We start from the raw sequence: 23,928 nt of genomic DNA, 5'->3' as shown, positions 1-23,928 counted from the left end.
CACACATTTTCGATATGCCGGCCATAAATTTTCTGCCCAACATATTTATTCAGTTGTCGTCAAGCAAGGGAATGACTTGCAAATAGGGAAACCTTGTGGTATACGTGAGTGCTGATATTTCCACACTTTTTCATGTCACTGTCGTTGTGTAGGGAAGGTACCTGCTATCAAGCCGTGCGTGACACCGACGGCTAAATGGGGTATCAAGCCTATTTCATCAGCACCCTAAAGTGATGACGCATATCCGGAGCTCACGCCAGCGTAAAACCCGTAACTTATCTCCACAGTGATGCCGCACCTCCATTGATGACAGAGAAGCTTCCCTTTAGCCGACCTTATACGTTTTTAGCATCTGATACCGGTCTTTTCTCAAGGCATTTGCATTGCAAAACAGGGAAAGTCTCTTCAACGGTGTCCTCGATTTTCGAAGTGTTTGGAGCCCAGGAACTTTTCTCTTTCTGTATCCATAGCGCACGTAGTATTCGCATCGCAACTGAGCTTTGGTTGTATGGCAGTGGCATATTGTTTATTTACGCGTAAAAGTACGTAGCATTTGACTGACACAAAAGTGTCGTCTACTTGAGACACCGTGGCGTGCATCGTTGATTATCCACCGCGATAGATGTTACTCAACATATCAGGACGTCGCAAGACCCGGACAGCCCGTTTCTTATTTGATGCAACCCAGTTTAGATATATATATATATATATGTGACGGTTTTCCATATGTCTCTTGGAGCCACGCTCCATACAGTGCATCCCTACATAAATTTATGATGTCTGCGGACTGGGATGTGCGTACCTTGTACTGTACGTACTTTCTTTGCAGTGCTGCGTAAACCGGGCGCTGCCGTCAAAAAAGAAAGAAAACAAAACTTTCTTTCCCTGCAAGGAAATAAATTTAAGTAAGATAATTCTGTTTTCCTCCCTAGCCCCATGCTGACATGGCGTGACATACAGCACCTGACGGTGTTGACATCGAAGCGGAACTCACTGTACGACAGCAAGGGTCGCTTCCATTGGAAAATGAACGGTGTCGGTCTAGAATTCAACCACTTGTTTGGATTCGGAGTCTTGGATGCGGGTGCCATGGTGGCCCTCGCAAAGATCTGGAAGACAGTGCCAGCCCGGTATCACTGCGAAGCCGGCTCAATCAGCAAACCCAGGTGAGCTGTCATTGCTGTCATCACGATGTTTTCTTACTATATTGCGATGAGTTATAGGTTGATAGCAGAAAAAAAAATAGAAAGACTCCAATTTACAACCTGCGCAGAAAAGGGAGTCATGCACCAATGTTTTCTGACGAGACCTCGTCTTCTATTCTAACCGTATACGAAAGCTATCGCTTTAACATATTACACGCCCACATGCACCGTACTCATTCCAGGGGGACGATGCTACACTCTTAAAAATGACCTTCACCGCATAGCACGCTCCTGGCAAACCATCATCTCGAATGATATCGTTATCTGCTCTGATTTGTTGAAAACGGCAGGTGTACGCCTTTTTTGTGACAATTATGCAGGTCATAATCATCACAAAAATGGCGTACGCCTACCGTTTTCAACAAATCAGAGCAGATAACGACATATGTCGGCACAGCTCCCCTAGAAGTCGGCCCAGGACGCACATTCCCCCAGGGCGTCAGTCGTGACGTTGCCCACCGCTGTGAGGCCGACAACGGCGTGCCCTTTCACCATCACCAGCACCACCGCCACCACCACCACCACCACCACCACCAACCCATTTTTAAGAGTGCAGGATAAGGGCCGCTTTAAAACTTAATTTAAAGCTTTCTTAGAGCGTTGTCCCAAGAATGTTGGTTCACCATGCCGTGCGGTCATCGAACGTGTGCGAGGCGCCCGCTGGTCACAGCGAAAAGCTAAACTGCACTAAATCAGACTCTCTTTTTCTGTCTAGCGAGTTCCGTGCCAACCACAGCCTGCTGGTGCACATCGATACAGACTCGTGCGCTGGGATGGACACAGAAGTGAACTACGTGGAGCATGTGCAGGCAGTCATCACTCTCAACGCAACGAGGAGAGGGGACGTCACGTTATTCCTGGTGTCGCCCTCTGGAACCAGGTAGCCACTCTTTCGAGTCAATAAACTCAATCGGCTGTATAGTGTTAGACATCGAGGAGCATAGGCGACGACAAGTGTCGGACAAACTGCATTTTCGCGCAAGTAGGGGAAAAGACAAGAACGTAAATCATCGCTCTGCAGCAGAAACGCGTTTCATCCATCCAGCATTGCATTAGCGCAGGAAATTATTTTCATAGGGTCATACGGTCCCCATGAAGAGCGCCATCGTTCGTCATGTGAAAACAACGTATCCCGGGGACGTACGCTACTATACACGAACTGGCGGCCACGAGTAACGCTGCACCGCTATACAGCAGGGATATGACATGGGATATGGCATATGTGGGAGATACCTTGTAGCGTTTACCCACCAATGCCATAAGGCAGGTTTTCAAGGATACGCTTTCCGCGCAACTTGAGTTTTTCAAAACGCCCTGTCCTGCAAGATGTGTTGTTCTTGCAACCCCCTTGACGCGTCAACCCTCCAGTCGACACGAAGTATTCATTATTTCGGGTATCAACGTCAGTGTTCACGATTTCTTATCAACTTGCACGCGCCTTATTCCTCTATACCGTTGATATTGCAATATTCACGTCTTCAGGTCTATGATCCTGAGTCGACGTCCAAACGACGACGACAGCCACGACGGCTTCACCAAGTGGCCCTTCATGACCACCCATACCTGGGGAGAGAACCCCAGAGGACGTTGGACTATAGAGGCCCGCATCGAGGGCGAGAACAACCAGGGATACCTACGGGAATGGACCCTCATGGTGCACGGCACGCGGGACGCCCCATACGTCGGTCTTCCAGTTCACGACCGAAACTCCAAGCTCGCCATCGTGAAGAAGGCGCACGAGGCCAGCGGTATTCAGAGCACGAGGCGCATCTAGTGACTTCCCTTGCAGGAAGCCAGAAATCGAAACGAGGACAACAATTACCACCTTTCCCCTACGAGATGGCGCCGGTCGCCCCATTTTGATTTTTAAATTCCAATGGTCTCACGGGAAAAGCAGACGAGGTTAGCAGCCTGCGTGAGGGAAAGGTTCTCAGGCAGGTTTCAAATCATCAGAACCGTGGTGGTATCCAGACTGTCTTCGGCAAATGTTTCACGCAGGGGAATGATGAAGAATCAATCAAGTTTTCAAGCTGGTGACTATACGGTCAACCTGTTTCATGTAGAGAGAGCAGCTGAGATTATACTTTGGGACAAGCTAACTCCTACAGGACAACCCCGCAAACAAATCTAAAGACGTTTTTGATTGGCTCTGGAGACAGGAGAATGACTGCGTCCAAGACACAGACTAGTCTGCCCGGATGCTTCGAACCGTAGCTTGTACACTGATAACGTTGCGAAGGCAGCCACCAGAGAAAACTTACTTAGATCACATTTGCATGCTTTTAAAGCAAATATGTAATGTATTCGCGGTAATAAAAGATGTGTACCGGCTTTCCCCGTCTGCATGGTAAGCACCATCTTCTCGTGTTCTCCACTCTCAATGTGCGAACTATAGGCTGTCGGATAGGGGAGTGCGAATAGCCATTTTGAAACCGAAACAAATAGGGAACGAATAGTAACCGATAGCCGAAGCGAATACTAAGAGAATACTTACATAACTGAAGTAAAACGAAGCGTAATTGTACAACCGAAGCGACTACGAAGCGAATAGATAGATATTCGAACTGGATACATGTACAGGAGCAGCGGAAGACAAGTAAAAACGATTAGCTTCCTGGCTTTCGCTTCAGGTGATTCACAAGTGTAGACTTTGTGGTATTCGAGGCCGAGGGTGTCTTAAGAGCACCACCGCGTTGGAGACACTTCGAAGCGCCTTCGCTTCGTAATACCTAGCTAGCTTTCCTGCGACCACATCGCAGAGCCCTATACTGACAGATGTGCCTGTCTGACTGTAGGTCTTATGGTGTATCGAAGTATGCTGCTTCTGATGGGTAAATGATTATGAAAAGAACACGGTAGATGGTACATTGTGGTGCCCTGAGGAATACCTGTTCTGTAAACCCAGTGTCATCTGACGAAACTGCTATAGGGTACAGGCGAGCTGGTACATTGTAAAACGACGAAAGACTTGAGACAAGGAGCAAACAGAAACACACACAACAACGTGTTGTGTGTGTGTGTGTTCCTTTGTTCTCCTTGTCTAAGGTTTTTCGCCGTTTCATGTGACAACTTGACAGTAAGGATATCACCACGACAATTACAACTCAACATTGTTCAGCAGTCTGACTATTAGAATATCGAGTGAACCAGAAACAAGAGGATAGTATAGCAGGTGCTTACTTCAGCTGCTTTTTCCATAAGACCCGTAACACAGTGGTTGAGGGAACACTCACCTTAAAAATGCCAAACGAAAGTGCGGCTTGTAACGCAGTTGAGTTTCCAATACCTCGTGACTAAGTTATGCATACCTTCAGCTACACGGTTCCCGTTGTAAAACCCTCGAGGTTAAATCGACTGAGAAAAAGCTGAATAACGTGATACGATATACTGAGGTTGTGTAGTCAGGTTGTGTGGAAGCACTTAGACGTGGGAAAGAAGCGCTTCAACCAGCCGAAAGTGTCGCGAAAGTATTCTCGTGAACTGTGAATGTAAAGAGGACGAGTCATGCACCTGTATTTTTATAGTGTATAGCACCCTAGAAAAAATGCACACTACAGGACGCATGAAGGCACGCTGTACAATATGTGTACCTGCTTCAGTGAGACGTAGAAGGAAACGTGACAAGCAAAAATGATGCCGATATCTGTGCGCTCTTTGTGCACAAGAGTAATATTGTATGGGGACCGTGGTTCCACACTTGTGGAGGTACGATCTCCATATTATTTTCAAATCCAGTCCAATCCAATCCACCATAGAGAGTGAACGTCGCTCACTGCGATTGGGCGACAAAAAAGAGCAATGTACGTGCAATGTAGTTGCCTCTTGACCGCCGATCAGATAGTATATTTCGTTGGAAAGAGAAAATATTTCAGTTTCTGCGTTACTTTGCGTGAAGTTGTACGGTATAAGTTACTATCACCAGCGCGATATTCATTGCGCTTTGAAATTCCCGCGCATAGAGACGTGTGCGTGACGTCCTGTGAGAACACTGTGACGTTACGAGTGCGTTCCCACCAATCGCGTGGCCAGGCAGCAGCAGTGGCCTCGCGGCTTCCCGTTGTCTGTCATCTCTGCTCCCACGTGACCTTATCAGAGTGATCGTCGTGCAACGTCACGCGAACGGGTGAGGAGACCTCTAGTTTCCTCTTCCTTGTGGTTCTGCCCGCGCTGCTAGTTCTTGCAGCAAAATACAGATGACTTTGGAAATACAAGGATTTCGAGCGAAATATGTTACAGGAGAGTTGTTTGGAGTCAAATGCCCCTGCTACATATATTCCTTTCAAATAGCTTGCACGCCACAACGATATTTTAGCATTGTCAGTTTTCTTTAGCACCGCCTTCTTATTCTCGTTCTGCATTCATGCAGCGGCGGATCCAGGGGGGGGGGGGGGAGCGATCGCCCCCTAAAACCCTCAGTTTATACATTGGATTTTCCTCTCTCCCCTCCCCCACTACACGCTTCGACAAAAGACCCCCCCCCCCCCCCCCCAAACCGTGGGAGTGGATCCGCCCCCGCAGTCGTGACTTTTGTATTAGCAAAACATAAAAAGTTAGAGACAGATTCCAAGCATTTTGAAAGTTGTGCGCAAGACAATATTGTGTGTTACTTTTACTTACATTACCTTTACGATGAAGTGCGATACAATGAACGAAGATCCGAAGTTTTGAAAAAAGGACGGTTTCGTTGGAGATGCCAACGATGTTGACGTTGCCTTGTCTTATGATTTACGAAAGAGCCGTATCGAGATTCGGAAGTGACCGTTGCAGGAACTTAAGTTTTAAAATTACACGAGCCTGTGAGAGAAGGAGTGGAAACTACTCCCTTCCGTGCAACCGATAGAGGAGGGCCAAAGCCGCACACAATGTAGTAAATACGTGCTCGCCAAAGTCGTTTCAAAAACAGGGACAAGTATAAATACCACATGTCTGTCAAATACTACTTTATGACAACCAAAAGTGGAGACTACATTTCTTGCTTAAAAGTGTGCTAGTGATTATAACGATGAATATAGTGATTACGAATCAAGTATGAAATTAGATGTCAAAATATTTTAGAGTTGTGCGCAGACTTTATATTTTTCACACCGAATAGTGAACGTTATGAAACACCACACGTTATTTTTTTTCTCTCCTCGCACGCCGATACAGCTGCAAAAGCAAGCGAACAAGTCGCGCAGGGAACGATGCGTCCGAAGCTCGACTTTTCTGACAGTCGATGGCCAACCTTTTACGTATGTTGTCACACTGCTTTCCCCGAACAATTCACAAACACGATAGCGGACGACCTACGTAGTATACCTGATACAAAGCTATGTATATACGCGATTATCCTTTGTTTTTGCATTTTCTTTATTATTATTGCTTGTAGAATAACCTCAGCTCTCAACAGTTCAGCGTAGAGAAAAGAGTAGCATATCATTCAAGACATCCGATACTCCACTTAGCTACCGACCCCCCCTTCGTCACAATAGACGCAATCATACGTTCCTGTGGCAGTATACTGATGCTACTGGTGACACTGGAGATTGACGTATTAGTTTCGCCGCTGATCAGCGCACTTCCGAAACAAAATAAAGGTATAGATGAACCGCCATTCCCATAGGCCCGATACGAGAAGAAGCCTACTGCTCAAATTTCACTGCTTCGTCTGTTCGATAAAACGCAGACGATATTATACACATTCCCACAGTGTGTGAGAGCGTGCACAACCGACAGCTTTCCCTGCCCCGCCGAGTAACATGAAACACAACCCAGAAACAAGCAGCGCCCTTTCTGTTGATTCGACGGTAACACCCGCTGGAACTGTTAACTTCCCGCGTGTCAATGTCATTCTCCCTTTTAGACATAACTATGCGATCGATCACGTTTCTGGTCTCTACCAAGTGACGCAGGCGACACCGTCGTTTGCGTTCTGTGCCACAGGATGGTTTCGGTTTTGGTTTCGCAGCACGCTTCGACGTATTAGTTACTGCTTTTCACATTAAGTATTACATATTACAGACGTTGCTAAACCGTGCTACATGTGTAATTAAGGATACGCTGTACATACTTTACTCCTAACTTGCCTTCAATTTGGAATGTTGTTGAACAGAGCTAAGGACTGTTATATCGTTTTTGTAACATGTTTGTTGCATATAAAGGTATATGTTTCCGGCAGAGCAAATTTTGAGTATGACGTGGTTACATACATATCGAAAATACCTCCACAGTGACGTACGATGGAGTAACACAGGATGTTCTGCTTCAATGTTGTTACTCTTTAGGCATACGATTTAAGTTATCTTAATTTAACTCGTACATATTCACATACGTGTTGCATTCCGTATGACAAAAATAACCAAATATCAAGCAGAGCATCCTGCATCGAATTACCCAGGTCGTTGTATTATGTAACCATCGCAGTATGGTGTCCCCAAACCGAGAACACAAGTGAACGGTTGACGGTACGACTTTCAAGGGACATTAGAAATAAGCGTTTCCAGTTTGCGGACACTTAATATACTATACAAAAATATGAATTGTATAATAAGTACTGTAAAGTTAACAAATGACACAACCCTCTATGTGGTGCTGTCCCGTTGTAAGATATGTTTCAATGTACAAAAGAGACCTATACATAGGATGCTTCGACAAATAAATGCATGATAATGAATTCCCTTCCTTGTGATACTGAGCAGAAGCAACTCGCGTCCTGTAGTCTGTGACAAGTCCTGTACCTTCCCCCGTAGTCTGCCCAGGACGCAACTACTAACCCCCCTGTCCCCCACTCCTTCCTGCTGTCCTCTCTCCATCTGTCCACGTCTGTACACCGCTCGTAGCCACTGTTGCTTCGTGGCGCTAACATGTACAGTTCTGTACCGACTAACTACTACGGAGGGTTTCCGCGCACTCTGCTACTCAACGAAGGTTCCCATATTGTATCTGAAGATCACTAACACTATATGCACGATGATGCTACGTGACGTCATATAACATGCTGAATTTACACTCTTGAAACGGTCACTCCTAATACAGGTAAAAAAATTTATATGCGTTTTTACCTCTAAAACTAAAAGGTACTCTCCCAAACCGGTCACATCTCACGTTACCTCTGAAAACGGTTAACTCCTGCTGCAGAGGTTACGTAGGCGGTAACGAGCTTAGACGAAACTCTGGTGTCCAGAACTTATACAGGCAGCGCTATGATCACCCGCAGGAGTCACACGATCACACTGCGCTCGATGTAACCCGTAAAACAACCTGTAACGCTTATGGCAGTTCTGTGTGCACTGTGTCAGCGGAATACTTTCACGTTTCTGCCGCGAGACGAAATAGTTGCACCCTATTTCATAAACCTCTGTGCACAAACATTACAGAAAAAGAGCAGATTTGAGAATTAATTTCAGTGTATTTTCGGCATACTTTACGGCATACGGCAATAATAATGTTATAGGTAATGGTATACGCCATAGTTAGAGGTTATCCTATACCTTTTACTTTTAGAGGTGGCCGTTTTAAGAATGCACGATGGAAAGTAATTGTTCCGAGGCTGAAACAAACACACTGCTGACGAAACTGACCAACAAGACACAAGCCTCGTCGGAAAGCAGATGCTAGCGTAGCGTAATTGGTTAACGCACACGACTGGCAATCGGGAGATGTGTGGTTCCCACCCCTGCCGACTGACATATTTCAATTGTTCATCGTATATTGTAGCGATTGAATAACGCATTCGATCAAACATTCAAGAAAGATACAGTTCATGTACACGTTAGTAAAGCAGAGGGGGTGTGTATCATCATCGCTGTGTGCCATTTGCCTTATACATATCTACTATATCATCGCAGATGGCACTATCATTCACAGAATCGTGCAGGACAGTGTCACTTCGATCCAAGAGGACGAACATACCATGATGCACATATTTTGGCAGCGCTGTGTCCCCAAGAACCGGCACCCTGCATGAAACATACGTAATCAAATTAGTTAGCCAGGCAGGCTAACTACGACCTACCCCTGCTTTGCAAAAGTAGAGAACATACGTATCATATTCCTGGAAAGCATTTTGTCACCTATCGACGAAGAAACGCCTGGTCGTAGAGGCATTCCAAATACGTAGTGCAGTTCGCCGAAAGCTGCAGCCTCGGCCACCCTGTCGAACCACGAAGAGAAGTTTCGCCGATTGTCCAGGACGAATCCGTAAACTGTATTCTTTGCAGTGTACGCAATGTCGGCAAGGTAGCGCATGGGACACGTTGCCTGCATGATCAATGCATTCGCAGTAATCTGGGTCCTGGGTTACGAAGGACACTGTGCTAGTAGCCTGACCGCTGAGGACATCCATGTTACAACAACTGTAAGTAAACAACTGTGGTGGGACCCTTTCCTCCGTATTAAGGTCTGACAGCAGGAGCAGGTACAACAACAACTTTGCTGTGATGAACGGGGAGTTTCATCGCCAGGGGCGATGCACTACCCCATTGCTGGTGGGGATGTGGGGAGTGAAACAATCAGCCCCTTCCCAATAAGGATCGAAGTCCTATGATGCTCAAAAAGGTCAAAAGAGTTTTGAGGGCAGAGCGTTGGGGGGCTGAATTTGGCCAGGGACAAAGCAATTTTAAGAGAGAGAGAGAGAGAGAGAGAGAGAGAGAGGGCGGGCGAGAGTTCAGCTGATTAAGAGACCCGGGGAGTGCGTTTCGGTAAGGTTGGTAGTGGGGGCAGTGAAGAAGAATGTGCTCTGTAGCAGGTACACAAGGAGAGTCAAGTCCAAGATGACTGTAGAATACAATGACACTGAAGCTTTCTAGATTTATGTACAAGCTTTCGCGTGATGAATCATAGGTGTACTGGCGCGATATATACTGGTATACTGGTATAAGCGCGCTGGTATACACCACGCGAAAGCTTGTACATAAACTTAGAAGCTTCACTGCCATTGTATGAGTGTTCTACTTTTTGAGGTCTGCGAGGTTTTGGACGTTGAATTTACGTACTTTGGTGACTTTCGTTATGTTAATTGTGTTAATGACTTGATGACTTTGGCCTATAATCCGCAGCATCAGTTGGCAGTTCTGAAACAGCTGAAACGCCTCTTGCGGACAACATGGGCGAGTCACAACATGGGCGACAACATCAAGTGTGTTGGAGAACGTTGGGACCAAATTGGTGGAAGGATCCCGTCGAAGACTTGCTCTACACATTTTCTGGCTCTGTGCTCCCGGCCACGCTGTGCTCCGTAACGGCAAAACAGTACTTGAAATATCTGCCGACCACGTGAACTAAATTACGTTAATTACATTAAACGTAACAAAAGAAACTTATTACGCTTATCAAAGCCATGTTCAGCTTTAATCTAAATGGTCGGCTAAATTTGCTGCTACACTAATACACTGCCCTGTACCAAGTTACTGGTTGCTGCTTGTTGCGACTTTCATTATGTCCACACTGGCCTTCATCATTTTTTTTTCTCTACAGCGAACGAAAAACCTATGATGAAGGCAGACCAGTGTGGACATAATGAAAGTCAAAACGTTGATGGTAGGCGTCAGAACAAATTTTGGGGTGCACGTACCATAGCGCGCGTGACAGCCGCCTCTGCCTCGGCAAAGGTGATGTTGTGCAGGAGTTGTACGTCAACCTCGTCTCCAAAGGCCTTTATCCACTGATGAGTTCCGAACACTGGTGACAGTAGTTCCTTCGCTAACCTCCACGGTGAAGGACAGGTGAACGGGGCTGCTGATATTGCAGCTTGGAACATGCGCAGGAAGCCTTCACGCGCTGTCCGGACGACAAGGATTTCTTTGTTGTGGGGCCCTATGCCCTGGAAGATGTAGAAAATGCCGTCCGTATATCACGCTTGGAACAAGTAGATAAAATATGTCACGGAATAGCCATAGATATAAAGTACCACTGGTGCCAACCAGCTCTTGGTGCCGTGAGCGTGAAGCACTTGCCTTGACTTGGTCACTGAATAGCTCGGCTGTGGACCTTTCAATTGGAGGTTTTTCAAACAAGGGCCAGAATGCAGGAGCTTCATTCACCACGAGGGACGCGCCACCCTGCTGCAGGCAACGCAGCGACCCAAGACCGTCAGAAGGGCACTTAAGCCGTCTCGCTAGCTCACCAAGAGCACCAGCAGCCGTTGCCTGGTACCTACGCATTCAGAAATATATATATACCTAATTACAGTGGACGATTATACCTAATTACAGTGGACGATAATACCGGTTATGGATATTAAGCACTACGGGTTCCCGTACTTTTGGAAGGGGCCGCCACTAAGCAAGATGAACCTGTCCGCAGAAGTTATCCACAGGTTGTCAGGGGTAGAATACATATGGAAGCCCAAAGCCGTGGCGCCAGCCTCGTGTCCTGCTATGACAAGCTGGCAAACAATTATCTAGGTTCTTAGTGAGCCCACCTTCAGATATTTTCTCATTGCTCAAAACTTTGCCGTTGCAAAAAAAAAAAAAAAGATATGGTGAGGTACCTTTTTAGGATTCCCACCAAAGTAGCCAATGTTTTGCAGCGTCCACGAGAGGGCTAGGGTCTGGTCTTCTAAGCCCACATTGGTTGGTATAAGGCCATCCACTTCAGGAGACCAGGGGTACCCGAAAACCCCAAGGCGATAGTTCGGCACAACTACGACCAAGCGGCCCAACGCAGCCAAGTAGCTGCCGTCGTAGCGCTGCGCAGTAACATAACCAAGCGTGTATGATGCGGCATATTCTTAGGCAGATAACAGCAGGCAGGTTAAGCAGTAAGTACACTAAAACATACCTCAAAGCTGTTGCCTCCGTTCTGAAATGCCCCGCCGTGCAGGAAAAGAAGAACAGTGTTGTTCCCGCATTGGCGTGAACTGGAACAGTCGACGGGCGGTGCCCAGATGTTCAGGTGGAGGCAGTCCTCGGACCAGTTCTTCACCTTTACCTTCCGAGTGCCAACAAGAAAGTCCTTCTGCGGACACGGGCCGCGCTTCTTGCGGCAGTCCACCACGAAATGAGTGCTCGGCTCACCCTTCCCCTTTACAAGGAGTAGAAAGGAAAACAGTAACTTTACAAAACACGAAAACATTTGCTTTTGGGCGACTTTCGTCCAGCAGCACTTCCCTTCACACCTGCTTTGAAATGTTCGCTCACTATGGTCAGTGACAACGTAAGGCTCCTGCGATTGGCTATCAGCCTCTGCACGACGCCTCCGCTTCGCGATTTAGTGCCGTCCTTCCATCGCTTTCTCTCCCCCCCCCCCCCCCCCAAGTCTTCACTTGGCCGCGCCGCACTACATTCGTGCGCGCGGAGCGATTCTTCTGTGGGGGCGGGGTGAAGTGTATGACTTATGTTGTCACTGACAATGGGTAGGTTATTCAGCCCAGTACCTTGTGGTTGTTAGCTGTCTCATTTACGTTGTCATGCTCCCCCTGTGGCTGGACGCCATCGTCCTCGGAGTCTTGTTGCTTCAGGAATTGAGGCCCAATCAGAGCACGTTCTCGAGGCTTACGAAAACGCAACTGTCCAACGGGTGCCTTTGCGTACGGGATGGCGTAGAAAGCGTACAGTGGAATCGCTCTGTTTTCGTCTTGCACCTGTACGAGGACACCACGCACTGCTCCAAAATGCCCGTGTATTACAGGATCATCGATTCGACTCAGGGTGGAGAAGACGTATATAACGGACAGCACGAGTACAGCAATGGTGACTACTATTATGGCCAGGCAGACGTGAACCCTAAGGAGAAAGAATACACAGAATAAACCACTAATCGGTTTCGACCATTTGGTGAGTACAGCCATATATTATGCGTGCAAAGAACACCAGACGAAGGACCGCAGGCATAAAATGTACATGGAAAGACCAAATGAATGCTGCTATTCTACACACTTGCGAAACGTCGCAAAAGCAAAAGCGCGGTAATACAATCAACCAACATACGTCAGGGCCCTTTTTGGCCGATCAAGTTTCGCTTTGGTCGTATCCATCTCCAGACCATACGCTTCTGGAGCTAAGACGGACTCCAAGCGTGCTCTGATGGAGATCTTTTGGGGTTCTTTTAATCCTGAGAGACAGAGCTGGTTGTCAGGCCTGAGAGATGACTCCTGGGAATGCGTGGGGGTAATACCACGGTCCACAGCAGCCGTGACATAGCCGTTGGTTACAACCGGGGCTTTCGGCCTGCTGTCATTACGTGCAGCAGACGTCGGTGCAGTCTCGAAAGAGATAGTCGAAACAAGGGACGTCCGTTCTCCCAAGGACGGTACATGTCGTGGAGGTAGTCCACGTACCCCGGTATGCTTTTGCCGCTCCACGGTGAATGGTTCGGCGGGCTTCAGGAACGGCGATAGATATGGCTCAAATGAAATAGTTCCAATGGCTCTCACGGCTTCGAAATGCGCGGTGGCGGGTGACATAGTGTAGCTCTTCTTCTTCGTCTTCGGTATGCACGCTCACTGCGTGGGGTTCTTTTCTTATGACGGTTAATCCAGACCGACTTTGGTAGAGTACAAGCACAAGTGTATTATTATAGAGCACAAGCAGCGCAAAGGCAAAATGATGAATGGCAAAACGATGATTTTGCTGTATATCTTGCCATAACGCAGTGCTTGCGTCGAGGCCCATAAAAACTTCCTCAGGACGAGTGTCAAATCTATTGCATGTCTGTCTCTATCTTGTTCCACGAGTATTGCAAATAAATAGGGTTTGTGGTTTTCGGCATTTATTTTCAAACCAATTCGGGGGGTGTTTATCGGCATTTATATAGGGGACAATAAATCGGATTTTTTCGGCATCTATATTCCGCCCAAAAAATAAATGCCCGAATACGGGCATCTATTTATTTCGCATGAAGGAAAGCCTATTTTGCGGGCGAAGTGAATCGATTCATGGCTTCATTAACAATATCTTTTATTGCCTGTGCCAAACAAGCAAACAAGGAGACTACCTCTTGTTGTGATAGATGCAAGCGCACATCATCATGCTTGCATCTGTCATAGCGGCTCGCTCCTTGCGATTAATAACACGCAGTTTAGAGAACGTGCACTCAACATTAGCGCTAGAAACAGGAATAGCCAGTATGCTTAAGGCGCACTGTGATAACAAAGGCCATGTGCTGGAACGGGTCGTCCAAAACTGAATAGGAGATATATCCACCTGAGGGGCAGGGCATACAGCATATTCGAAAAACTCGCGCTTTATATCATCCATACGAGATTCATCTCGTAGAACAAATAAGAATATGTCCTCATACAGTGAAGTGCCTTGAAGTGCCTCAGGAACGGAAACAGGGGTCACTCCAAGTAGTAACTGGAGGGGAGTAGATAGAGGAATACAAAAAACACAAAAATGAACTAGAAGGCTAGGGCAGGGGATGAGCGATCGGCTTATTTTGAAACCGTTTGGGAGCTCCCTACACTCATGATCTCTTTTTAACCCGACAACAACACACCACAAAGGTTCTGAATAGTAAATTTACTAAAGGTAGGTGTGTCACTAAGTACGTGTGCTGCCAAAAGGCGGTCACCGACCGCACAAACACACACCGGCCGACACACACAAACACAAACCGAAACAAGAACACAGCCCGAAGATAATGCTGCGCTCGAGAAATAGTCGACAAAGGGAGATTCCAAGGGGATTTCTCTTTGCCGTTCCAGGAATGGCAGCTGTCAGGATACGAGAAATTCGAATTTTTTCGGAATATTCCGAATCTGAAAAAAATCATTCGGGGGGTGTTTTCCGGCATTTTTCGGAAAATGCCGAAAACCACGAACCCTACAAATAATGTAGCAACCCGCCCTGTGTTATCCTAGATGTTTAGTTATGGTCAAAACTATTAAGTCCAAACCGGCTGTCACCGGACATAGAAGACGTGCGTAAGTGCTGTACAACAAAACAAAAGGGCACAGGCGAGTTGGTGTACATAGGGGAGTGGTAACATTTCTGTGACTGCGAGGAGAACGACACGCGCGGAGAACCACAACTGGACGACACGAGACTCAAACCAGCAAAGAACTTCATTGTACAAGCCAGGCGAACAAAGTGAAGAGAGGAAACAGAGGAAGGGGAAGACAAACGGGATAAGAGGACTGAACATAATGTTGTAGTGGACGAGGAAATTGAGCATAGGACAAACACAACACAAGCCTCACAATGTCCAGTCGCGTACTTCAGCTGAATTATGGCAGTTGTAGAACAGGCACCAGCACTGGGATTGAAACCCACACCCTCTGATTGGTAGCGTCTCTGATCGGCAAATTGAGGGTGTGGGTTCGAATCCCACCATCGGCGTTCCCGGGATTTTTTCCAAGGGGAGGGGGGCAACTGCCCCTTACCACCTCTTTTTCTGGAGGCGGACGTTGTGGACTCTGCGGGTGTTCAGCGGATCCTATTGTAACGTCTGAGAATAATCATTACAACCTATTACTAAATAGTGCACTATTTTCACAAGCGACCTTGGAGAGCCAGGGGGGGGGGCACAGCCCCCCTTGCCCCCTTTCGGTACGCCCACCAATCCCACTGCTGGTGCCTTTTCTTCGACTGCCGTAATTCAACTGGACGGAAAATAGGACAGCTAAGTAGGGCTCAAGAGGCCTGTGAGGTCAGACGCGATAAGCAATGGAAGGTTGGCTCCTGGCACGAGGACTTAACGCTATGGTGGCGGTTTCCAGTAGTACTCCGTTTGCATAGATCTGTAGTGGTAGTGTTTTCCCCAGAGGTCTCTTACACAGTCCTACATGTACAGTAAGCGAGACGTGACTAGTAGTAGTAGACGTGACTTCGTGACACATTGCCCGTGATTGCAGTTTGTGCAAAATGAATGATTTCGTCGAAAGATTTGCACTATTGTCCTGGTCCTTGGTGACATGGTCGGCGACACGATCGGTGACAGAGGAGGAAGTTTTCCTTACCTTTACCAGGCACAATTTGGCTTCAGACCATCTTCAACCCAAATAATGAGTAACGTCACTGCGCATTACAAGGATAAAATATAATAGCCGTACATTACTCATTACTATTCCACAAAGCGTAATGCGTTAGCATTACTCATTACAGAGATGCACTGTATTACTCCCCACCACTTCAAGCACCTTACCTTAATGCGGGTTATGGAGCCAGAGGTCTCTCGTGTTTCACTACTTAATTTGTTTTTGCTACGAACATAGACCCAGATCAGTTACGCGAGCGCTGCAGCAGCGCAGTGTGTCAGGTGGTGCGTGAATACCGTGAACACATTGCCCTCGAGTACGCGCCTGTTGCCTTTGAAAGCTTCAGCCGTGACGTCCCATTCCTCAGGGCCACCTTGCGAGAGCGCTGCTTTCCCTCAGCCTCGACCCGTCTCAGAGACGTAAACTAAGTGCAATATCTTGGAAGCACCGAATATAGCCCTGGTTCACTGTTTCGTTGGTGTTCTTTTAGTTAACGCATAGGCTACGCAGCGGCACGCTACACGGGCGCAATGGTACAAAGTTGTCTTTGCAGCGTTGATAAATCGGGTGTGGGCAGTATCTCTCAACACGCCGGCAACAACCTATGGCAAAGAGGATATAGTACATCCAAACGGACGCTACAGTAGCAAGGACAGCCGGAATGTGAAGCATTCACTTTATTATAAGCTTGCATAATGCAGACAGAAGAAAACGTGCCAGCCCCCTTAGGAAAATATGCGAATCGCATCTCTGCATTTCACGGTTAACTTATCGAGCGCCTTATAAAATTATGCCTTGTACATGTCTTTAATCTGGTGACACATGGCTATATCACTGAACTCCTCCTCCTGAGCGACACCATGTGCCCCTATGAATGGAAACATGCTTTGGGGAACGTATTTCGGCAACGGAGTATTACCAAGAAACGGGACCCTGTAAGAAAATGGAACACGAACATGAATAACATCAGATTTTTTTTTTCTCTACTTACGACCCTACCCTTCTTTCGCAAAAGTGGACAACATGCGTATCATGCTCCTGGAATATATTTTGTCCTCGTGCGTGGATGACAAGCCTGGCTTTAAGGGCATCCCGAACACGAAATACAATTCTTCGAAAGAAACTATGTCCGACATCTTGTCGAACCATGCAGTGTAATTGCGCAGATTGCCCAAGACGAAGCCGTATACGGTGTTTTTAGAAAAGTAGGCTTTGTCTGCCAGGAAGTGCATCGGACATGTGCCCTGTAAGATATGGATGTGCTGAGCAGACGTCTAGTGTGCTAAGCCAGTACGAGTGAGCGTCGTCGTTATTATTGTGTCATTACGAACCAGAGCGCGTGTGACAGCTGCGTTTGCACGAACGCAGGTTACATGGTCGGCGTTGAAACCTGGCCCAAACGCCTGCATCCAGTGATGACTTCCAAACACGGGCAGCAGGACTTGTTTAGCCGTATTGAGTGGCGAAACCCACAGCTCCTTCTCTGACGTTCCGTAAAGTTCGTACGCACGTAGGAAGCCTTCGTGCACAGTGCGACTCAGAAGGACTTCTTTTTTATATGGCCCCACACCCTGGAAGCGGTGCAGATAAATCAGCATTCGTGCGGTATTATAGCACGTGTGGTGCGACCACACGATTTGTAGGGCTGCCCTGCTCATCGCTAAGGTAGATCTAATAGAAAGTGAAACTGGAACCTCAGAACTTGCCTCGGGAATTTTGTTAAGCAGTTCCCCTACGGTCCTTTCAACTGGCGGATATTGGAACATAGGCCAGAAGGCAGGTGTCTTAGAGAGAATAATGGCCGCCGATGTCATCTTCAAACAGTTTAGGGCCTCAGAACGGCGAAGGTCGTCAGGACAGCTGAGCTCTCTCGCCAACTCTGCGGCAAGGGTTCCATGCGTTGTACGATATCTGCCAGGAAGATGACAGTCAAAACTGGAGGAACAACCGAAGCAAAGATATTCAACTGGAGGTCAAACGCAAAGACATAGTCGGACACGGAAAGGTTCAACGACCTTATAAATAGACATCTCCCTGTTTGTAAACAAATACCGTCATAGTGTTCGGCAGCGCCACAAGTTTTGTAGAGTTGAACTATGCTCCAAGCTAGGGGAGAACAAGGTCGCGCACGAAAGTCACGGTCTTGAGCCCAAACAGAACAAAACCTCCTGGGGTGTTCCTGTGGATATCCTTTGACGGAAATTCGGACCTCCCTGGGAGACAGACATTTTTCCGACGGACGTCCCCCACATCTCCGAGTGGCCATGGTTCGGACTTCCCACATATATCCGTCGTTTGTCCTCACAGGATGTTACATGGAGATGTCTGGACATTGCACGGACCTACTTATGTACATGCACACGTTGTGTGGATATACACACATCCGTAGAGGAGAAAGACAGTTTTCTTTGAAATCAGCAATTTTCTGCCTGCCATTTTGTTTTAATCCCCGCCTCCGCACCTTTTAATTTCTGTTGCTCCTCTTTGTTTTTTGTACATGCCATGACGGAGAACGAACGCAGCGTTTTAGTCAGAAAAAAATATATAAAAGCTCCGACAGGACAACCCTGTCCCAGAAGCTCACTTCGAAAGGCAGTGCCATTTCCTTCCAAACAGAGAACAGATACTATATACTGCTTGTCTCACGAGCATCCCCATATTCCAGATACCTTCTCGCCTGTGAATCAAAATGATGGGTGTGTTGTCTAAGCTTAATTTGATTACGCACGCATACAACAACGAAGCAATAAATTGCTTGGTGTATTAACTCGCTATCAAGACGATGTCTGTGTTTCCTACTGGTTTTGGTTAGAGACATTCAGCTGGTACATCGAAAGTCAAACTTAGCAGTACTACATCGCCACCCGTTTCTCTCTCTCCCGCAATAAATGATCCATGTAACATCCCGACAGGGATCTAGCTCGGACAATTCTTGAAACAGCCGCGACCGGATATCCTGTGGATACAGATCCTGGGACGTCCATGTATGAGGCTCCCAGTGATATCCGACGGATATAGATTTCCGGATATGGACCTTGGGATCTGTCTCGGACGTCCACAGGAGAAAGTGTTCTGTCTGGGAGGGGATCACGATGGTCCCTGAAAGGGACGCGACCTTCGGTACTACTTTTCATTCAACAGGAGGCAGCGAACAAGTGCCAATTCGTGGAACCTAGCCCTCCCCTTCCGATTCGTTTCGGTTTCAGTCTGTCTACCAACGTATCATGATGACGTTTCTCGGGTAGAGTGTGACGTTTCCCGGGTTTATTGGTAGGCTGAAGGAAAAGGTTCAGGTCGGGACATGACGGTATGTAGTTCTTTCCACGAGTACTTTTCCTCTGTGGCTTGGCCATAGAATATTCCGTATCAGACGACAGGGGCAATGCGGTGATATAGCGACATAGGTGATATATGGCGGTAGCGATATAGGGTGATATGGGTGACACAGCCCACACATAAGTTAACCTGCTGTGTGGGCAGTACGCCACACCGTATATGGCTGCGCCGTAAGTGTGTTCAACATAAGACGAGGTAGAAATTCGGTGTCGCGAGCTGTTTTTTTCTTCTTCCATTAGAATATTCCATTGGGATATCGCTCGATCGTGTAAATACACTATATCTGTTATGTAGATACCATCTGTCAGCTAGCAGGACCCGACCTGGTGTATTAGCACAGTTGGTATCTGTGCACACATGTACAATGCAGGACAACAGCTTAATGAACAAGAGAGTGAAGTTATTCTATACCCTGGCGGCTGACGAAGCGAGCACGTGCACCAGTTGAGAAGGGGGATCAGTTAAGGGTCCCTGGACGCTTTAATGATGCGGATTCAATGATTTATCCAGTACTGTACTCTTACATACTTTCGAAACGGACCGCCACTAAGCAGGATGAACCTTCTGGCCGACGTCGTCCAGATGCTGCTTGGACCAGAATACATGTGAAACCCCAATGCTGTCGCACCAGCTTCGTATCCTGCCAAGACCAGCTGAAAAACAAGTATATGGTATTCATCACTACCATCAAGAGCCACGACGTGGACAGGGTAGCAGTGGAAGACCGACACGACCTCCGACACAGCGTTCCACTGTTGCTCCATCCGCATGTATTGGCTCCCGCGAAAGTAGACGGCGCTAGTCACAAAAGCACTCAGAGATAATTGTACTACCCCAACGACAGTTCACACGCGGATGTCGGTACTCTATGGCGCAATACCTTCTGAGAATCTCCTCCAAAATAACCTATGTTATCCAATGTCCAAGAGAGGGCAAGGGCTTGATCTTCGAGACCCACGTTGGAAGGGATCTTGTCAGTCGTATCGTCGGACCAAAAGAAGCCAAACACTCCGAGGCGGTAGTTTGGCACCACCACCACCATATCACCCAGCGCTGCCAAGTATCTGCCGTCATAGAACTGCACAAACACATGCATTCATATGCTGAACATAGTAGTACGTGCCTTCTGTGGTCTACGTTTTGTATACGCTTCGCAGTGCAATAATTCCGAAGAAGTGCGCTTGCGGGAGGAAAACTGCACTGTGGGCAATAGAGTTGACTGCAGAGTCAACGCACGAGGAAGTACCGGTATGTGCAACATAGGGTAAGTCGGGGGATTGCGCCCACATTTTCGAAGAATAAATACATAAAAGCAGGACGTGGACGTGGACGTAGACGGATAAAACTCTTAAGAAGTGTCTTTAGGACCTTATGGTAGTCCTCATTATTTGAACAACATAATCGTGACACTTTATTAGCAAGAACACAGGAAAGCAGCCCTCCTAAACTGCCGCTTTACCCCGACCCTTGGGGGAAGAGCGCCCAGCTGATGGGGTAATGCGCCCTTTAGCTTCAGCTAACTTTCAACATTTCAACATACAAATTCGCGCTCTCGCTTCCAGCTGCATGTACGCCAACATGCCCCGGTACATTATGCAGAATTAGTGTAAGACACAGGACCAAATGTTCTACAGTCTCCTGAGCACAGAGCCCCTTACTGGTGAAAGCCGACATTTCAATAACTGAACAAGGAGCACTTCGTCCTCGGTTACAATGTCCCCTGTAAATGCCTTGTTTCAGTTTCACAATATTTCGCAATGACAGAGGGACGTCAAGCAAAATAAGTAACGGCTGTGATCTGTCAACTCAGACCACTGACTTCTTTTTACTCCTGCAGCAACGTAGAGTGCTGGGCGAGGTGCTTCTCTCAGTCTCACTGGTCGGGGATCACGCGTATAGCTTGACTCTAAGTAAGAGGAAGGTGAGCGAAGAGGTCGAGTAAGTAGATGTGGAAGATGCTGAACTGTCTAACGGCAGCATGAATAGTGCGGCCATCCCCAAGGGCTTCAACGGATTTTACGGCTGCTATACCAACTGTTCGGCACTCCAGCTCCACATAACTCCTTGGAATACGCGCGTGTCATACATTTGTCTGAAACTAGAAACTATATTCCTCAGGGCTGTCTGGAAGCTTAATAAACCCAGGGTCGAATTCCCCCAACGTGTTGGGGCCAGTTTACCCCGATTCTGGTTCGGGCACTTTTGTCGCCACAGCCCAGAACAAACAGTAAGCAGCCACGTGTATACAAAGGTTGTTTCTTATTCTACGTTCGCAATGAATGCCACGCCTGAAAAAATTATCCGCCAAGGTGAACGCTTGGAGCAGATCTCGTGCAAATTTCATGCTTTAGAAACAAGCCGCTTTACCTAACGCTCGTCTTTGCGCAATGTTCACGCGCTGCGTGCAATACGCCGCCGCGTCCGTCGTTCTCCTTTTCCTGTTTACATCGTACGAAGTTACTGTGGCGACATTTCGTAAGCGGTTCTTGAAATTAAGGGTGGTGGCCACATTCTTCCGCCTTGGCACTTTCTCAGGACTTGCCCTACGTATACCGACTGATGAAGACATTGCACGAGTTCGGCAATCCAACTGTCGACAAATATGAGCAAAGTAACGTGATCTGATACGTGAAGACGCGGTGAAGCCGGAGGGACATGCTCCTAGCTAAGAAAAAAAAAGAAAAGAAACCAGAAGCTCAAACATATACCTCCAAACTGTTGCCTCCGTTCTGAAACGAACCCCCATGCAGAAAGAAAAGGACTGTGTTGTTTCCACACTTCACGTGCCGGTTAGAACAGTCGGCGGGTGGCGCCCAGATATTGATATGAAGGCAGTCCTCGGTCCAGTTCTCGAGTTTGACATTCCGATTACCGTACAGGAAGCCGTTCTGTGGACAAGGACCACGCTTCTCGGTGCAGTCTATCACGTCTAAGTCATACTCTCTGGCGTTCTTTACCTGGCACGGAAAAGCATGTCTTTAGAAACTCTTCCAAATTAAGTCGTCATTGCAAAGCCTGTACCTTTTCGGACGTTGCGTTGCCGTCATTGAAGTTTGGGTCGATGAAGTGGTGACTCCATCCGCTGGGCTTCCGAAACCGCAGGGCTCCAACAGGTGCTTTGGCGTACGGGATGGCGTAGAAGGCATGGAGTGAGATCAATGTGTTACCGTCTTTCACATTAATGCGCACGCCGCGTACGGCCCCGAAGCGCCCACGAACGACGGGGTCGTCGCTCGAGAAGAAAACGGAACGGTACAGGATCCACACGACCAGCACAGCAACGGTTGCCAACACCATTGCCAGACACAAGCGAAATCTATAATAGAGAATCGCTAGACGTAATCAAAAATGAACACTAACAGATATGAAGGATTCTTATAGTTTCCAACATGACAGAAAGAAGAGCACCCACTGTAGACACTGCGTAGTCTAACCTTTCAGGTACCACGGTGAGCTTCTGGGGAGCGGTTCTGCCAGTCGCCATCAAGGTATCACTACATCCCAAAACTGTTCTTGTAGCGAACATACAAGGCATATGTACCGTAATAGAAACCTTGTTCGTGGTAGTGGATGAGGCAATTAAACATAGGACAAGCACAACCCAAGCCTCGCAACGCTCAGTTGCATACTTCAGTCGGAGGAACCTTGAGCTTGAGGAAGACGAAAAGGATGACACGACACGAAGGTCATTTTCGTGTCCCTCACGCCCGCAAAGTTCCTAAGACCAGCTCTTAGCCTTTTTTTTTCAGTTTTATATACAGGGCATTATCCAGATAAAGTGGCGGTAACACCCTCATTCAACAGTATAATATAGAACACAAATCAACATACATGAGCCTTCGCCTGGGCCTACGACTCCCCGGTTTGTGACGTTCTGTTTCCATAGTGTACATTTGCGGACTCAGAACCGAACCCTGGTGCGAGCCTGACCGTGCGAAGTCTTCAAGTTTCTTTTGGTTGGGTTGAATATCGCGCTTGAGGCAAGGCTTCGGAGAAAGCGTGGGTGAAAAGGTATGGTTCGGTGGGGACCTAGTGTGACCATTGGGGACAACCGGAGGCTTCGATGGTTCGTGCAGACATACAGTTGACGTCAGGGCGGTCTCGAAGGAGACCATCGACCCCGCGGACGACTTCTCTGCCGCAGCCGGCATCGCTGGAAGAGACCGCCCACGTTTTACGCGACGTTTTTGTTCCTCCAGAATGAACAAGGTAATGTGGACTTCGAACGAATAGATTCTTCTTCTTCTTCTACCAATGAGATAATGGCCGTGAGCCAGATTCAAGTTAACGACTTCTTCTTCACACACGCAGTAGCAGCAGATTCTACTCTTCTTCTTCTACTTAAAAAGGCTTATAGGTTATGAGGAGCGCTGAGATGAAGAGATGAACGAGATGACGGTATAAAGAATTGAACTGGAAAAGCGATTATAAATGCGGCCAGAGGACAGAAAAGAGGAAGAAGCGACAGGGATGCTATGAGCAAGAAAAAAA

At 47.5% G+C, this 23,928-nt stretch overlaps 2 protein-coding genes across 3 annotated transcripts in view; one reads left to right on the top strand and one right to left on the bottom strand.

The window, feature by feature from the left end:
- LOC135401337 (neuroendocrine convertase 2-like) overlaps window positions 1-7,857 on the top strand; it is a 96,795-nt gene extending 88,938 nt beyond the window's left edge. The window contains exons 11-13 of the mRNA XM_064633686.1: window positions 933-1,166; window positions 1,921-2,085; window positions 2,688-7,857. Coding sequence (XP_064489756.1) covers window positions 933-1,166; window positions 1,921-2,085; window positions 2,688-2,979 — 691 coding nt within the window. The 3' untranslated portion in view covers window positions 2,980-7,857. The remainder of the gene's footprint in view (window positions 1-932; window positions 1,167-1,920; window positions 2,086-2,687) is intronic.
- Window positions 7,858-8,880: 1,023 nt separating this feature from the next.
- On the bottom strand, window positions 8,881-23,721 carry LOC135401336 (cholinesterase-like). Of its 2 annotated transcripts, XM_064633684.1 has the most exons (13): window positions 23,269-23,721; window positions 22,459-22,753; window positions 22,146-22,394; window positions 20,318-20,515; window positions 19,966-20,090; window positions 12,559-12,907; window positions 11,964-12,206; window positions 11,674-11,871; window positions 11,444-11,568; window positions 11,138-11,336; window positions 10,756-11,004; window positions 9,199-9,443; window positions 8,881-9,142 (listed from the first exon to the last, which is right to left on the bottom strand). In XM_064633684.1, the coding sequence occupies exons 1-13, from the start codon at window positions 23,586-23,588 to the stop codon at window positions 8,983-8,985; spliced, it is 2,955 nt and encodes a 984-aa protein (XP_064489754.1). In that variant the 5' UTR covers window positions 23,589-23,721; the 3' UTR covers window positions 8,881-8,982. The 2 variants fall into 2 exon arrangements, with proteins under 2 accessions (XP_064489754.1, XP_064489755.1); XM_064633685.1 differs by lacking the exon at window positions 20,318-20,515.
- Between the last annotated feature and the right edge of the window lie 207 nt (window positions 23,722-23,928).

Source organism: Ornithodoros turicata, chromosome 7 (assembly GCF_037126465.1).
Source record: "Ornithodoros turicata isolate Travis chromosome 7, ASM3712646v1, whole genome shotgun sequence".
In the NCBI taxonomy this organism is placed as follows: domain Eukaryota; kingdom Metazoa; phylum Arthropoda; class Arachnida; order Ixodida; family Argasidae; genus Ornithodoros; species Ornithodoros turicata.
The sequence above is the reverse complement of the archived record's forward strand: the minus strand, read 5'-3'. Positions and strand labels throughout refer to the sequence as shown.

Coding starts and splice junctions, on each gene's coding strand:
- LOC135401336 (XM_064633684.1), bottom strand. CDS start 23,588: ATGCCGGCTGCGGCAGAGAAGTCGTCCGCGGGGTCGATGGTCTCCTTC. Junction 12,207..12,558: donor AGACAGCTAACAACCACAAG/GTACTGGGCTGA, acceptor CTCCTTGTAAAG/GGGAAGGGTGAGCCGAGCAC. Junction 11,872..11,963: donor ACGGAGGCAACAGCTTTGAG/GTATGTTTTAGT, acceptor GTTACTGCGCAG/CGCTACGACGGCAGCTACTT.